Below are 17,963 nucleotides of genomic sequence, written 5' to 3'. Positions count from 1 at the left end.
TGTGTGTGTGTGATTGTGTGCATGCCAGCGCGCACACACGTATGGGGTGCTACACGGGTGAAGGAATACACGGGCCGCCATCTCGGGGCGATACGCTTAATGCTGATGATGATGATGTTGATCGTTGTCACTAATATGTGCGGCGAATAGAATCCACGCTCACCACCCCGCTCTGGGTGAAACTGTTTGTGATTGCGGAAGTAGAAGGCGATAATAATTTCTGCGCATAACCTTTCGGTACACCGGCACCGGGTGTGTCACGTCTCTGTGCTTCCAGCTGGCAAAGAGCGGCCGTATCTTGTTTTTTTTTTATGTTCTAGTTAACAAACAAAACAAATAGGCGGGTGACAGTTTAATATTATTTTTTGTCGGACCACCTCGACTCAACTGTGGATTTTTATCGCACCATTTCCTAGACCGGAGCATCGCAGCGGACGTAGATTAATTTAACCATATGTTGCTGTCAAGCCGTTGGCTATTGGGCGGTCGGCCGCTCGCAACATGGTTAAGGAGTACGTAAATATGTTTTGCATGATGCTTTCCCTGTCCGAAACAAGCGAAAAACATACATATTAAAAATGTGCTACAGAAAAAAAACTTTTTTCCCGAAAAAAAGGAAACCCTTGCTCCGACAAGCATCTCCACCATCACGGTTGTGAACGAAGGATCTAAAGCAAGTGTATATTAGCGCTGGCTGGAAAATAGGAACAAAAAGTACAGTACCGAGTTGAAAAGGGGTTTTTTTTCTACGCTCCGCCATGTTGCATGGAATCTAGTTATCAGGACTGGCTCGGAGACTGGCGCACTGAGGGGATTTAACTAGACCAGAGCGATGGAACAGAAATGTGCACGACTCAAAGCAGAAAAAAACTCTATTATAAAGTATAATTTATAACTGCCACGCTTGTCACTGGCCACGTTGTGTACCGATTGGGTTTTTCCTATGTTTGTGTGTGTGTGTGTGTGTGTGTGTGTGTGTGTGTGTTTGTGCATGTGTCTGTTTCCGGTGGTTGTTTTGCCATCAACCGATACTGTCTCTTGTGTCGGGGGCGCCCCGGGCCAGGGGCCAGAACATTCATGTTGAACATAATAAACTTACACGCATGACGGAGCGAACCACCGACTACCGACCTTGCGATGAAAGTCGTTCAGCCGTTATTGTAGTGCCCTGTACATGGGTTGGGGGCTGGGAACTCAAAATGCCAGCAAATGTGGTGCCTTTCGTGTGTGTGTGTTTGATGGCAGGATTTTCCGACGATAAATGTCAATCAGACGACCACGACGTCGGCGGAATGGCGAAAGTGATGGGATTGTTGTAATTTCATTAGCGTACGGCCTGGAGATGGAACAGAGAAGTTACTGCCCCCATGAATCCCTGCCACGCTGTGCAATCGCTTCGCCTCCCTATCAAAACATTTACATGCCGGCCCAAACAAGCTTACGGTTGAATTAAAAATGAGTCCTCGCGTCTGGGAGAAAAAGGGATTTATTTTTCATCGTCATAGTCAAAAGTACGCCCTCTTTCAAAAGTGCAATACACACATACACACGGACGGTGGGCTCGTAATCCCTACCGAAACGGATGCTACGACATCAAACGGTTTTATTTCGCCGAAACGTTCACGAGTTTTCGGTGACGGAGTTGGAAAGCGCTCGTGGTTTTTTTTTTGTATTCTTCCTTTCACCACCACACTGGCACCGTAATGGAACGGCTTTTAACCTGCACCCGCGTGTGGTGGCGTGGTTGTGCTTCCGTTTTTAATGGACCCATTTTCCAAAAACCCACCACTGCGGGACCGTAGCACTTCACCGAAAGTGTCCCACGGAGCCTGGAGCAATATCTGCAGCTCCAAACGTTTGGTTACGCTGCGCTGGACCGTTTTTTTTTGTAGCACAATCTCTTTGAAGCTTCACTTCCACTAAGCTCCCCATCTTTTCCCATTGGTTTCTTCCCTCTACCGCAGACGAAAAAACACAGCCCCGGACACATCAAGCGGCCGATGAATCCGTTCATGGTGTGGAGCCAGATCGAGCGGCGCAAGATTTGCGAGGTGACGCCGGACATGCACAACGCGGTCATCTCCAAGAACCTGGGCCAGCGCTGGAAGCAGCTGAGCCCGGAGGAGCGCCAACCGTTCATCGAGGAGGCGGAGCGCTTGCGCAAGCTGCACACGCAGGAGTACCCCAACTACAAGTACCGTCCAAAGAAGAAGCAGATCAAGGGTAGTGGTAGTGGTGGCGCAGGTCCGGCAAGCTCCCCCAAGAACGGTTCGTCGTCTTCGTCCTCCTCCTCCTCCTCCACTGGTGCTGGTTCGCCCGCCCTGTCCACGTCCTCCTCGACCGGTTCGCCCGACTCGGTGTCGTCCCGGGACAGCTGCGGTTCGTCCAGTAGTTCCTCCTCGTCGTCCTCGTCGTCGTCCGCCAAGTCACCGTCTGCGCCGGCCGGCAAGCGTAGCCGGACCGCGAGCGGGAAGGTGTCCAAGGGGGGCGCTAGCGGTGGCTCGCTCAAGGGCAAGAAGCAGCTCATCCTCGACGAGCTGGGCCAGCCGACGATGGCGGCGGTCGCGACGGCCGCCACCATGCCGCCCCTAGCGGCGCAGCCCGACTGTTACTCGCTGGCCGCGACCAAGCTGCTGCCGAACTCACCGGAGAGTGCCACGCTGTACGACGAGCGGTCGCTGATCTCGCCCGAGCCCACGTTTGGCTCGTTCACGGAAGGCACGCCCCTGTTCATCCGCACGCCCGACCACAGCGTGTTCGCGGTGGACGAAAGCAGCCACTTTGAGCACGAGGCCAAGGGCTTCCGGTACGCGCACGGCGCTACGCCCGATCTCACCGGGGGAGACAGTGTGGGGAGCCCGCTGGGCCACACCAACCACACCACCTGTTCGACCGCCTCCGCCACCAATACCACCTCCAGCAGTCCGGCGACCACGGTCACGGTGCATCACGGTGCGCACGTGCCGTCCTGCAACAGTCCCCTTCCGCAACAGCACCACAATCAACACCAGCAACACAATCAGCAGCAACACAACAACAACAACAACAGTCTTCAGATCAACAACAATCACCTCCAGCAGCAAACGACGCCGTCCGCCAAGTCCGTCTACGCCGACAGCGACGGTGACTGCATAAAGACGGAGAAGTACTACGATGACGATGAGTGTCAGAGTGACCACTTTGGCAGCATGCTGGATCTGGAGCCCGGTGTGTGTTTCAGCGACATTGAGCCCTTCAACGGGCATTTCACGCTGGCTGAGCCGCAGCACCAGCAGCACCAACAGCAGCAGCAGCACCCACAGCAGCAACAGCAGCAGCAGCAGCAGCAGCAGCAGCAGCAGCAGCCACAACAGCAGCAGCAATCACAACAGTCACACCACCTCAACCAGCAACAGCAGCAGCGGGGCGCACTAGCGAGCTTTAACGAAATCACCAACGGACAGCAGTGCCACCAGCCATTGCAGCAGCAGTTGCTGCAACCGTTCCAGTACTCCGAGGCAAACCAGCCCCTGATTGCCAACAGCCTTCACCAGCAGCAGCAGCACCAGCAACAGCAGCAGCAGCAGCAACAGCACCAGCAGTTCCAGCAGCATCTGCGCCAGTACACGTGCCAGCAGCTAGCGGTGGAGAATATGGGCAGCTTGTCGCTGATAGCCGAGACGTCCATTGTGCCCAACTGTCAACCGTCGCCGTCGGTCGACGGGTTCGGTACGCTCGTGGCACTCGACAGCCACATCATCGACAGCATGAGCCAGTCGGACGATCAGAACCTGCTGGACGGTATTCTGGACGTGTGCGCCGCCCAGATGGACTACACGTTCGAGGGCATGGAAACGGCCTCCTCGTCCAGCGGCTCCCATCTAGAGTTCATCGCCGAGGGCAACAGTATTTTCCTGTCCGAGCAAAACCTCAGCTTCAACGTGTAAAAGCAGGTGAACTGGTGAGCGAAATATCCCCCCAAAAAACAAAGAACCTTTCCTCACTACTCATACACACATCTATACAAATCAAAACTTTTCCCCCACACGCCAACAAACATACACATAAATATATAAACCAACACACGGGTGCATAGTAGAGAAAGGGATTTGAGCCTTCGTAGTCTTGGAATTTATTATCCACAAAGAAGGGGAAAAGTAAAAACAGATGCAAAGTAAGCACTTTGTTATCGTTTATCACAACAAACAAAATGAGAAAGAGAGAAAAAGAGAGAAGAGGAAAAAGAGACAGAGAGAGAGAGAGTAAGGTAAAAGAGCAGACAAAGAAAAAAGGAAGCGTAAGAAGGGAAAAAATAAGTGCTTTATCAGATGAGGTGCATGATTGTAAAGAAAGTGCGTGAGTGCGAGAGAGCAAGTGAGAAAGAGTGCGTGAGTGTGTGTGAGTTTGTGTGTGTAAGCGTACAGTAACAGAATGATCTAGAACCCTAAGGAAAACTTAAAATATAGCCAGAAAATGCGCGTTAGTGCGCGTGTTTGTCAAGTATGCAATATAACAAAACCATAAAGCAAAACAACACTAAGTAAGAAAACAAGCAAAGAGTTCAGAAAATTGAATAGAGAAAGAAAGAAAGTATCCGATGGATGAAAATCGCAAAAGATACAAAAGATGCAAAATGGAAATAAAACGAAACCGTAAACAAAACACACAAACCGAGCGACTCAGAGCTTACAGAAAAATAGGAAAAGAAAACCACATACAAACACAGAGACACTCACAGAAAGAAAAGTGATCGGAGAACGTTTGGCATTAAGAGAGTACGATGCATAGCTGGTTGAAGAAAAAAGAAGGATGCTAAAATAAGTGGTGAGTTTGTGGATGAGGTGCGGGCGTGCTTTTCAAATGGTAACTCTGGGCAGCAATCTTGCGCTTGTGTTCCTGTTTGCGATCAAATTATTCGATATGGAGTGCCGATTTTGAGCGGAACAAATTCCACGCAGCCGATGGCGAAGTGGGGCATCAATGTGGATCGGTACGGGTTTGGAAAAGGGATGGAATTTTGGGGTTCGCAGCGTCGCGTACAGTTTTGTAATTAAAAATAGCTCACGTACTTGCTGGTAGCCGAACTGAAGAAAAAAGTGGCGTTGTGATTAAAATTGTACTACTGAAATTGTACTGGAATATTGGACGGGAGCGGGCGGACAATTTGGCTGTCTTATCCTCCGAGTTTCCGAATGGAATCCAAATGATTGGAATCGCTGTCCAAGGTGTTCTAATAGAGTGAGATTTATTTGTAAATAGCTCATCGTTAGGATCGCTGTGTGTATGTTTTATTGCCGGTTTGGACCTCACGCCACGGGTTTGGAAAATTCCATTCCACAGCAATTGAAAAATATAAACTGGTTTACGGTTGAGCAGCGTGTAGCGAAGATGCATCCTGCCGGTCCGGTATGGAATTTAGCAAAAATGACTATTGTGATGGAGCAAACAACTTCCCCACAGTACTTACTCGCTCCTTCTGGGGGGAACCTACAGTCAGGGAACTGCACAGCATTCCCTGATAAAGGTGGAACAATTTGATTAATGTAATACCCAGCTTCCAGTACCGGAAGGCGCAGCCACGAGGCTGGTGTAAAAGAGGTGTTTTATTAAATTTCTTTCACGCTCCTGCAAACAAGCAGCGTACCGTGAAGCATCGGCTAATGGAAAAAAAACACGCGGCATGCCTGCCTGCTATCCTTCCTGGCCCGATAGTGGCTGGCTGGCTGGCTGGGCTAAGCAGCAATACGGGTACATTATCCTATTTTCGTCCAATTTCAACAATTTCTTTCCAGCTTACGGTGAAAGAAGCGGTTTGCGGAAGGCGAAGAAGGAGGTTGGATAAAAATTTCAGATTCCACTGCGAATCGCTTGAATCGGTTTTACCCCAGCCGTTTGTTAGTTCGCCAGTCCCGTGCTCTTCGACCCAGTTTCTCCCGGTTCGCCATATAGCCCTTTCACGGAATAATCGAAATTCAGCCACCAAAACGCACCAAATCAGGATATGCACGGAACCCCCCCGAGGCACTTTCGGACGAACGGAGATATTGAAAAACTGCCCGAAGGATCGGCGGGCATTGGGTTTATTATTCCTCTGTGCCCTGAGAGCCAGTGGGTCCTGGTTATATGGGTTTTTTGCCTTTCATTTTGGGTTTGGCACACAAAAAAGAAAATGTTACTCTACATTGGTTTTTATTCGGTTTGTATGTGTGTGTGTGTGTGTGCGCGTACACAAACCCAGAGCCAATTTCCAGATGGCAGCGCGACTGCTTGGAAGGAAATTGTGTTCCCACTTGCCTTCCGATCCTTCCCAATCGCTCATCTCATCGGCAATGTGTTTTGCAGCTTTTTCCTGGGAGCCCATTTTTTCTTTCTTTCTTCGCTGGTCGCTTATGTTGGCTGCTTGCGTCCCATGGAACGGTTTTTCGTTCTACTTCCAATCGTGATACTTCCTTTTCCACCCAAGGGCGCTGTCGAAGCGCTTTACACTTCACCAATCACGATCATTTGGGGGGAAACGACCTGCAAACAGGGATGATTGAGCATTACGAGCAATTTCGTCGACATCGGGGTGGAAATCGAACCGGTCAGCTGGTGTGTGTTTTTCTCGCCTTCGGGATAAGCGTAAGTTTGATTATGGCTCTTGATGTCGACAGGCAAGATGCAAACTTCATTTTGTTGATGTGCGCCAGGAAGGACCGGGAGACTTCCACACACCACGACGGATGTTCAGTATGATCGACTAAGGAAGCCCACTGTCGAATGTTTAAAGTCATGCTTGACCGGCCTTTGAATGGTCCAATTATTGACTTGCTGTTGTGAAAATAGTCAAGAAAACGATTTATCAGAAGTTGAGTATTTTGTATCGCAGGAACATTCAGCGAATACAGAGCATCTAAAGCATTCACACTGTAGTACACGTTAGCCACGTAACGAAGCCACCCGTGCATCCTTGAACCATTTTCGTTAGCCAGCTTTTATGTACAGAGCAGGAGGTAGAAGTATAAGATTTTTCCTCATTTCTAAGAACTAGCTGTTGATGTTATACATTATGTTAAAGCACTGTACATTGAATAATGTTGGTTTAGAGTTATATATTCTTGGTCGCAACTTTTTGTTCGTGCTGTGTTCTAAATGGGTCATTATTTCTTTCAAAAATGTGAGATCCTTCTGTCAGGGTTGAATACATTCAGGTAGAGTTTAATAAGTAAGGATTACTTTGGAACGTTAATGCTAACCATATTCTTTACCATCAATATTCTACGTTAGGACTGCTATCTTACTCTCTATAAGACGGTGCATACTTTGAATGCATTACAACTTACTCTCCATCACAAACACACACACTTTCTACGTTTTAAAGTCGTCTTCAACACAGTCACAATAGTGACTTCATTTGAGGATAAATTAGATACGTTGAAGACAGATAAACAACACAACCTTCCACAAACACACACACACAAACACGAAAACAGTCATTTGAACTATTATTAACACGAACGTTGAGCGGACGAGTGCGAACGAGAGAGACCGTGGTAAACTTGTAGATATGAAAATAAAGAAAATAAGCTGAATATGTGATTAAAAGTAATGGATTAAGGCACACAGGCATAGGCCAGCAGTGCACTTGCGTTGTGCAATGTGCGGGCAAGTAGTGCGAACGAGCGGGTGGTTGAGCGACGGACGGTTGAAATGGTTTAGCTATAATGTTTGTGTAAAGTTTGCGCGTAAGCGCGTAGTGCGGTAAACGATTAGTGTGTAAGTGCGCAAAGTAACCAAAATTTGGCGACACAAAGACGCAAAACCTAGGAGATAAGCCCACCCAGAGGAGAGGAATAACCAATACAATAGAATAGAAGAACAAACAAGTAGGAGAAACTACATTTCGTGTAGCAAGTGTGCCAAAAACACCACTTGCAAAAGTCCTATTGGTTATTAATCAGCCGGTTAAGGTAAGACTATTCACATGCCCACACACTGTAGCCCTATGCAAGAGGAGAGCTAGTACATGGAACAGGCAAGCGCTCCCCTTATTGTTCGTTTCTCGTTTGATTGGTGGTCGGTGAATTCGCTGGCTGGAACAATTACAACTAGTTTTACTAATGTTACCCTTCTGAAGGCGCCATTTCGTCCGCGGGGACACTTTGCAGACGATCGAGCGAAAGTGTGAGCGAAATTCAGGCACGTACACATGAACACACACACACATACACAAACAAAAAATCACAGACATATAAGCGTTACAAATCAAATGTTTCTTTTCGTTGTTAGATAAGGTATTACTACTAATTATAGTTACTATTACGCTGGTACTATTATAACTCTATGATAATCAATGCAGCCATGTTTGCAATGAAGAATGAAGCATCAATCAAATACCTAAAGCATTGTTTTTTATTTTATTTTATTTATCTGTGTTTTTGTTTTGTTTGTTTCTTGTTCGTCACAATTTTTCCGCCGATTGAATTGGAAGAAAAAGTAATATTGGTTTTTTGAAGTTCGCTCGATTTAAGGTTTGAGTTTTCAGAGTCGTTGTCCGGTTGTTTTTGTTCTCTCTTTTCTCGTTTGTTTGGTATGTTTCAGGACTGTTTTTTTTTCTGTTCAGCACCCGAGATCGACTGTTTTCGTGGTTATTTTAGAGAAGCGGAGGTAATGGCAAGTTTTATAAATATTTACTGCACTATGAGCAGCATTTACAAAAAAACTAAGTGGTAAAAATAACTTTTTCAATGTTTATTTATAGTTCAATTTTTTATACTTTTTTTCTAAAAATTTAGTTTGTTACTACTATTTCGGAATAACTTTGCATTCAATTTATGACAGCGAAATAAGAGTTTCTATCACTCCATTTGTAGTGTTATCATAAACAGGATTCACAACATACATATGTCTGAAGAAAAGAAACAGACGAATCGGCGAACAATAATATCTACATGTATTGAGAAAACGTTCATAACTTCAGCTAGTAAAAGCGACAGCTAAAAAAGGACTGTAATCAATTGCAATCCTCAAAGTCAGGGGTCTTCAAACTTGTGTGTTTACTCACAATTCTAACGAATGAACGTTCAATTCTTTCTCTGATGAAAAATGCAATCTGAAAATATCAAATTTCTAAGGCTTTCGGCTTTCAGTATTGAAAATTTTAGTTTCTTGTTGAAATCTGCAAAGAAAATTTCTAAAATTACAGATTATTTATTTCATTTAAATAAAACAGTCTTCGATTCAAAGGCTTTCAAGAGCCGTTTTAGGCCCCTGTTGAAGACGCCTGATCAAGCAATATTTCCCGAAGCAACAGTTAAACATAGAAAAAAGCAGCAAACATTTTACAAAGCAGAAACAACTGGGCACAGGTTTTCACTCTCATCGCCATTTCGTTCACACACAAAAAAAAAACATCCATGGCATTTCAAACAACGAACAATGTTAAAGGGTATAGAATCTTTTTCATAGCCTTGCTGGATTCTTTCGCTGGATCGGTTCGAAACGGTCCCAGTCGTTTGAACGATTGGCGGGCGTTTTCCATACCCGGTAAAAACAATGGGCACACACTTCTAAAACAAGTAAAAGACGAAACAAAACTATAAACGAAATAAAACAAAACAAAAACACACAAGAGCATCTACAGCAAGGTTCAAATCAAACGCAAACGCAAAACAAAACGGTTTTACTTATAGTAGTAAACAGGAAGCGTACATGTGGGTGAGAAAAAAAGCAAATGAAACAAATTACAAAACTCAGGAAAAATTATTGCAAAAATAGCAAAACTTTATGGTAATAAAATTGACAGCAACTACCGCAACACGAAGTAGGGGAACGGAACAAACGAATGCTAATAGTTTAGGTTCCCATTTTTAACCTCAGCAAGCCCCTATTACACAAACGGAGCGCAAAGTGACCGTGTCGATACACACGGCAGTGTTGAGAATGTGCGAACGAAAGGAGTGGAGAAAAAAAACGTCACAAGGGTAGTTGGTCGTCCTACGGTCACTTTGCCAGTACATAGCAATTCAACTACGAAATAGCAGTGAAGCAGCTCAAGCAAACAACAACAACCACTACTACTACAACAACTACTATTAAAACCACAGTTCACTAACAAACAAAAGCGCAAGTGATAAACCGAAACCAAATGGTCCTTTTTTGCAGGATGTATGTGAAACGTAGTGTAACACTTAAACTAAACGCAACGCAACGTGATCCCAAACAGAAACCTCTCTCGGAATAATCCTGGTGCGGCCGAAATGGCACGGGCGCGGTAGCAAAACAGTTCTTCATTCCTGGGTGTTAAAATAAACTAATCGCATACAACCAACCCAACAGGGCACGAATGTATCATTCGGATCCGGGCAAACTAAAACTAGAAGAATAACAAAACACTTTTCAAAACCATAGCGCCGTTGGTAGGAGTCGATCGGGATGAGACGGTGTTCGCTCCATTCTGCACATACATTTCAGTACACACAAATGCAAACATAATTACACAATCATCAGAGGGAAAATTAAGAGAAAAATTCTACACTTTATCCGTGAACAAATCACATCACGCAACGGAAAGAATGTCAAAAAGAAAGGATGTGATTCTCAATCATGGAGTTGTTTTTTTATCGGTTGTGAAGTGTCCGAAGCACATTCGGAACAATAGTTCCATCAAAATAATGTAAAGCAATCTGGTTTGCCGAATGTTCGAAGCAAAATTCAACCCAAGCCGAGATTTCATTCACAAGATGCAATTGAACGATTTCGGTTTTTGTGACTTTGTCTCAGGGAGCATCCTGCAGCAAAGCGTCGAATGGAGCTAAATTTTAAATCAATCACACAACACATTCTCAACAAAGTGGAGGGGCGTTTTTTTCCTTTTTCTTTGTTTTTCATACAACTATTCTCTTAAAGGATACTGGACATATAACAAGTAAAAACAAAAATCAAGTAGTGACAGAGCAGCAAAAAATCAATCGTGTTAGTGTCGGTGTTAGTAGTGTTTTCTTGGCTATAACATAACGTAACGCAACGCTAGGTTTATCGAACCTTTGCACAAGGTGGCATAGTAGGGAAGGTTAATACAACAAAACAAGGCTTAAAGTTTACAGATGTATATGTGCTATTTCTTACAATTACGGGAAAAGTAAGGAGAGGAACCATGAAGCAAAGCAAAGGCGTACAGAGACTGTACGCATAATGAACACGCGTACGCCTCTAATTCGTGACGATCCCCGATCTCCCATTCTGGTCCAGATCATCCAGCGTTTGATGTGCAACGATGACTGCAAGACTGAATACTCCCAAAACAGCAACTAGCAACGAGATGGATTGGATTTTTATCAGTGCTTTTTTCCCCCGGGTGTCTAACAATTTATTTTTCTCACTCGCTGAAGTAAATGATTTTCTTATGTTCAACTGATAATCTTTAGCTTTGGCGATAAACATCAGTTTTTTCTCAGCAACCCGGTATCATATTAATTTGGAAGAATGTTGCAATAATGGATACTCTTATTGCGTTTGGTGGTTTGCTTTAAATCAGTGAAGTATTTTTTTGTTCTTGAGTTTCTTAAATTCAAATGATCTCATTTCACTACTACAGGTAATCGCACCGCAGTCAACTCTTGAACTGACAATCTCAAATTGTTTTTTTTTTTAAATCCTCGATCGATTCATTAACCTACAGCAATGAACAATTAATGACGTCTAGAGCAAAGACATAGCTTTGAAGTTTATGTGAGCGAGAACAATTGAAGTAAAAATAATTAAAAGGGAGGAATCTAGAAAAAAGAACAGTCAAGTTGTTTTGTGTGTTAAACGTGTGCTTAACGAGGAATGCAACGGACAAGAATATGATCGTTATTAGAGCACAAGCAAACCCCATTTGCCGATTGGGACAAACATTTGTAGCATAGGGAATTAGCAACACGCCAAACCGAGCGAGGTTTGACGGCAAACAAATGAATAAAATATTCAGGTATCTAAACAGGCTGTGAAATAGTCTATTTGTTTATTATAGGTTTTATTGATCATGTTTGAAGTCAGGAGTGTGTTTGTATACGTGTTTGTATTTTAGTATAAGTTTCTTTCGTTTCTTTTTTCGTACATTGTTTAAGGCTCCGTTCGACTGAAAGACATTTACTGTCTTCGTCCCTTTCTTTCGAATTTTTGGGTACAGAAACGTAGGAGGATGAGGTTTGGTTTATTTTAAAAAATATAAAATGTTTAAAAAACAATTTGATGCTTAACGTTTTCAATAACAACAAAACAAAAAAACTGTAATCAAAACCAGACCAGTCTAACAAAACGAAAGCAAGATTTTAGAACAAACAGAAACAAAAACAAAGAGATAAATTTAATTAAGGACATTTTAAGCAAAACAATCTACAATCTGAGCAGATAGATTAAAAAAGAACAAAGCAACAAAACCAATCACGAAATAACAACACAAAACTGCCAACCGAACAAACCACGTAAAACGATGCATTTGATTTTAATTTAAAATCATAGTTTTGGCCAACCCTTTTGTATAACACATTCATGTGCTGAGGTTGGTTTATAAAATGTTCTGTTCCAGAATATGAATTAAATCTAAAACAAAATCACATAATTTCATGACTGAATCAAACATAAAGCTCTTTGTGCTTTGTCTGTGAAGTTTTAGAAATATAATCAAACCATTTTTAAGCGTGTGACATTCTTGATTTTTTAATATCACTCACAGTATACCTAATATCAGAGCATTGAATTGAATCAAACAAAACGGGGGCAATAACTAGAGGCAAAAAAAATTTAACCAACAGATGGCAGCGTTTTCAAGCGTTTCGTTTATAATTGAAATTACATTGTTTTTGAAGATTTTGTTAGAGTGTCATCGTTATCGAATGCGATGGAACTGGAAGATGTAGTGAACTTGAAATTACAAGCAACATACTTAGCAGCAGAAGGCACAGGAAACAGAAGTGGCAAAGGGCAAGCAAACTATTATGGTTGATAACGCATAACATAATCGTAAACATCGCTTTCAATGTGTAGTGAACCGTTTCTTTCATATTAAGACTAACAGAATAATCTAGCATATGCGCATAAGTTATACACTATACAAAATGTTGAATTGAGTGATATGGAATATATTATTATTAGACGACACAAAACACTCAACATTGTGGATGTGTGTATGTGTGAGCTGAAGTTAATCAATTCACCACACACGATGTATCCTCCTGGTTCTTTCTGTGCATTGCCGGGACGTAGGAACAGTTCGATAGTTCAGAACACGTTCCGCATACAACTTGTATCGAAAAGATCGAGTGGTGGAATGGAAAACAGTTATTGGGAAGAGGAGTTTTTAAAATACCATACTAAATGAAAAGGAAGCAAGATAAACATCACATACTATATTAATCGAAACGAAACAAAAACAAATCATTAAATGTCTATTTATATATTTACAAAACCACAAACAAATCAGAAAACAAAACAAACAAAACAATTAAAACCGTAGTGCAAGATTGTGTAAAAGAAAGATAACACTAAAGCAGTAAACTAAAACAACCAACCAGGAGCAAGTACACTAGAATATAATAATAAATATTGATATTATTATATTACTAATAAAACGATAATGATTATTACTAACCTTCAAGCAACAGCCAAGTAGAGTTTGATGGTGATCGTTTCAAGTATGTTGCAGTAAAGGTCGGCAAGACATTGGAGGGAACTATTCGACTGCATCGACATGACGAATGAGATAAGTAAAGAGCATTCACTTAGAAGCACTGGAAATATCATTGGATAACTTTGCCAAGCAGCTTAAAAATGGTTAATAATTCATTTTGAACAAGATAATAATCATAGTACGAAGCCATCATTCAACGGGAGGAAAAACCAAACGGCAAACTTAATCACAAAACAAAACAAAAAAACTGAGAGTGAATATTTACAGCTAAACTAATTGAAACAAATACAAACATCAAAGTGACTGAGCAACTCATATAAAATGTGTGTCTGTCCGTCAGTTTGCTCGAAGTTGTTCTAATGGAGCTTTTGAATGTGGAACGCAAACTGGCAGTGCAAGAGATCGTTTTGCCCGAGCCAAACGAGACGGTGTGTCTTAACAGTGAAGAAATTCAGGTTGCATCGAAAACACAGGCTCGAGCAACCTCAGAGCGATGCCTCGTATAGGGACGTATGTAGAGTTGCAAGTGGCAAGTTGCAATGGTAGAAGCAGGAAGTTTCGCCCCCTCCCCGTGGAAATGCAAGGCGCTGGGGGTATGGGGAGGGTGCGTATGTTTGTACATTTTGTAGCTAAAGATACTGAGCATTGGAACCGAACTGTTGTTAATCCCTTTTGCTCGGGCGTTGTTTGTTCTTTTTTGTCGTGGTTCGAGGGGCAGTGCTGATGGGAGAAATTATTGGCAGTTGGCAATGGAAACGTTGTTTCCGTTCAAACGGCATCGCAATACGACGGGGTTTTGGAATAGGAAGTTGTTTGAACCGGGTGCTAAAAATTAGGTCCAAAAGAAAAAAAAAACAAAACGATAAATTTACACAAGCAAACCAGAAACGGCAACTGATCATAGAAACCAAACAGAAACGAAGCAGAAAACGAACACTATTGTCCACTCGGGACATGCACAAACAAATTTACCAGAGCCAGAGCGTAGACCTAATAGGGTGGAAAGGTTTTCTAGGCAATCCGATTGTTCGTGTGGGGATACTGATCCAGCAAAACTTATGAAAAATACCAAAAACAAAAACAAAAATACACGTATTCGCAAACAAACTAGAAGGAGCATTCAATTGTTCGGCGGAAGAACGATTTTGGCAGACATGCATATTGTGGATGGCAAACGAAATGAAAGCAGACAGCGAAAAGAATGATTTGACGGATAGCGAACACAGAAATGCACAGAAAGTAGGTATTGTCGATGACGGTTTCATAAAGAAAAGGAATGGTTTTTAAAAACTAGTCGACAGTTCGTCTAGAAATTGGTGTGCTAGTACGTAAAGGAATCGGACGGCATTAATTCACGTAACTCTAGCAAAGTGAATTGGCAAAAGTTAAAGCAATGAGTTTCAGTGCAACACATAGGAATATTTAACCCCATAATATTGCCACTGCTCTTGTGAATCGGCCGCAGCAGCTTGCGGAGGGTGCTACTTTACAACACAACCGAAACAACACGATTTGTTTTGTTTTTGATTGCTTCGATTTGGAATATTGGATAAATGACAATGGAGCTTTGTGCGTGGGTAACGTTTAACATTTGAACTTATTGCCAATACTGCGTCGTTTGCCAGGGTACTTAAAAACATAAACCTAAACCTTCCACTACCATACTGAAATCAATAAAATGAAGCAATGAGAGTTGGAGAATAATAAAGAAAACTATAACCATCTACACAAACTGTAACCGGGGGCCCACAGTACACAAATATAGTATCAAAACACATACACTTTTTAAATGAGTAAGCAAGGAAATAGTGCAGAATTGTGAATATTGTGTAAAAAATAGATGAGATAAATGCGACATTCAAGGAGCAGGCAGGAGTGGTAACAGTAGTATTATCGGTAGAGACAAAATTGAAGCAAAAAAGATGAAGAAAACATCGAGAGAAAAAAACGACATCACACAACAACCGATAAACAATACGCAAACAATGTAGAAACACACAAACATAACGGTAGCATAAACAGCAAACAAAACATACAAACCTACAAAATAGATTGAGCTAGAAGTGGTAAGGTGAAGTGTGAATATGAACGGTCACAGTTGTGACTACATTCAAGTTAATTACGTGTGTACGAGCAAGGACAATTATTGTGTAACAAACAACAAAGAGGGGAGATGTAAAACACAGCCTGTTTTAATGGTTATCCTCTGGGTTCATCAAGGATCAGGCAGAAGAAAATACAAAAAAACATGGTTTAATCCAAATGTAGAGGAAGAAGAATGGAAGAAAAAAAACACACACATACACAAAAATGAACGAAAAGTTTACCAAAATGTGAATTGTATAAGTTGCTAACCGTCTAAAGCTGTTTGTTTTGTATCTTAGGTTATGTACGTTTAAGTGTAAATACAAATAAACCAGGTTTTAAACAGTGAAACAGCAATTATTCTTTCCGGATGGAAACTCATTGAAAAATTGGGAAACAATATAAAAACAAACAAAACATTTAACTACGACAAGTAACAAGGCAAAAAGATGGTTAAGAAGGAGCAACATATTTGGTAGGAGTTAGCATTAAGAGCAGTTACAAAGCAATTGTCCAAAAGAAAGGAGCATAAATAAGTTTAAAACCTATGAGAAAACAATGAGCATAAAATAAAATAAAAACACAACACAAAAGTCACTCTTTCGTGTTAGAATTGGAAGGTACACAACAACACAGCAACAAATGCATCAAACGCATCAATCAAAAGATTAATGTGTGTACCGGTGCGATCTGTGAGAGCTGACAGCTCTGAACAGCAATGTTTGATTAGTTTGTATATTTGAAAGTCAATATGTCATTTTTACTTTTGAATTTGTGTACAGTTTGAAAGGTGTTTTCTTTGTTTCTGTTAAGCGACTAATGATGATGATAATAAAACAAAAGTGAAAGTGCAGTTTATTTGCAAAAAAATAGTTGTACCTCGTCGTTCGTGTTTTGCTTTCAGTGTTGGAGTGAAATGTAATGTTGATATATATCACAATCACTCGGATGGTGGGGAGTCATAGAATTGAATGGTGTGGGGTATGAGATTACAAAGGATTGGATTTAAAATTGGTTTGTTTGGGCTCCCAAAAACATACTGTTTTTAACGACTTGTTTAGGCATTTAAAGATTCATCATAAAATAACATTCAACAAAAAGAAATTCCGCTGTCCATAAGGTCACCGTCTACTCGTCAAAGTTCGGATCATCCTTTCGTTTGTCCTCTAGTGTCGGTTAGCTGTGGTTCGCGGTATCTTTACGGTGTATATTGCTTTTTACTTTGCTAACAATTCCAACTGCCTAAGAATCATGATGACATAATGAGAATTCCGTTTGAACCAAACATCTTTAATCGTAGCGTATACTGTTCTGCTGGGTAGAATTGTATTCAAATACAATACTCTTACGCAGAGATATCCAAACCAGAATGAAGCAGGTAAGGATAAAAATTATCTCATTGACCAAATATAATCTTCTCGTTTGTTTAAGTTTCAAAGATATATTGCGTATATTGATGTTAAGGATTGTTCCGAATAGTGAAGGTAAAGTATGGATGATCCGAGTGAATGCTTCAAACATTATTTTATATACTTGGATTAAAACAAAACAAAAACTCCTGTATAAGGGAAAACTGCGACCTGCTCCATCGTGTTATCTTTTATTCCACACATAAAGTTTTTGCGAATTTATTGTTATTAATTTTTTTCACATAATAACCGATTTTGCAGAAATAATATTTCAAAATATTTTATCAAATATTCCGAACGGGATATCCTTGGATTTTGGTAAAATAAACGATTGGAATGTAGTTCTATTTAAACAAGGATCAGCAAAAATAAAGATACATAGTTAAAGCGATACACTACGCTAAATTCTTGTTGATGTTGATTGTTGATTCTTGATATAGGTTGAATGCTGATTGAAAGAAAGCGTTACTTTCTCCCATCTTTTCCAGAGTCACCTCTTTTCTATCGGCTAAGAAAACAGGGAGCTTATTTATCAACAAAACTAAATACTTCTCATCTTCTGCTTGGTTCTACTTGGACCCATCCCGCAGTAGGTCATTTATCATCATCGTCAGTGGGTGAGATTTCTTCCCCGTAAGTGTGCCAGCAACTGGCGCGCCTTATCATTGGACTAATTGATTGAGAATAATAGCACGTGAAGTTGTTCGTCATAATACACTCGCTCGCAACAGCAAGAACTAGAACGACTAGAAAGGAAACGATGAAACGATGATAAGAGTCGATCTGAATGGGCCGAAATATGTGTGTGAGGAGGTGCTTTAATTATCAGTTGACTGATT

General features: G+C 41.7%; 1 protein-coding gene across 2 annotated transcripts in view; it reads left to right on the top strand.

Annotated features, from left to right (window-relative positions):
* The window catches only part of LOC120898321 (myb-like protein Q), a 123,279-nt gene extending 107,213 nt beyond the window's left edge, over window positions 1–16,066 (top strand). For both annotated transcript variants that reach the window (XM_040304006.1, XM_040304008.1), the window contains one exon: window positions 1,965–16,066. In XM_040304006.1, the coding sequence (XP_040159940.1) occupies window positions 1,965–3,926 (1,962 nt within the window). In that variant the 3' untranslated portion in view covers window positions 3,927–16,066. The remainder of the gene's footprint in view (window positions 1–1,964) is intronic.
* Window positions 16,067–17,963: the final 1,897 nt, after the last annotated feature.

The sequence above is a fragment of the Anopheles arabiensis genome, chromosome 2 (assembly GCF_016920715.1).
Source record: "Anopheles arabiensis isolate DONGOLA chromosome 2, AaraD3, whole genome shotgun sequence".
In the NCBI taxonomy this organism is placed as follows: Eukaryota; Metazoa; Arthropoda; class Insecta; order Diptera; family Culicidae; genus Anopheles; species Anopheles arabiensis.
Note: the sequence above shows the minus strand (reverse complement) of the source record. Positions and strands in the feature narration are given on the sequence as shown.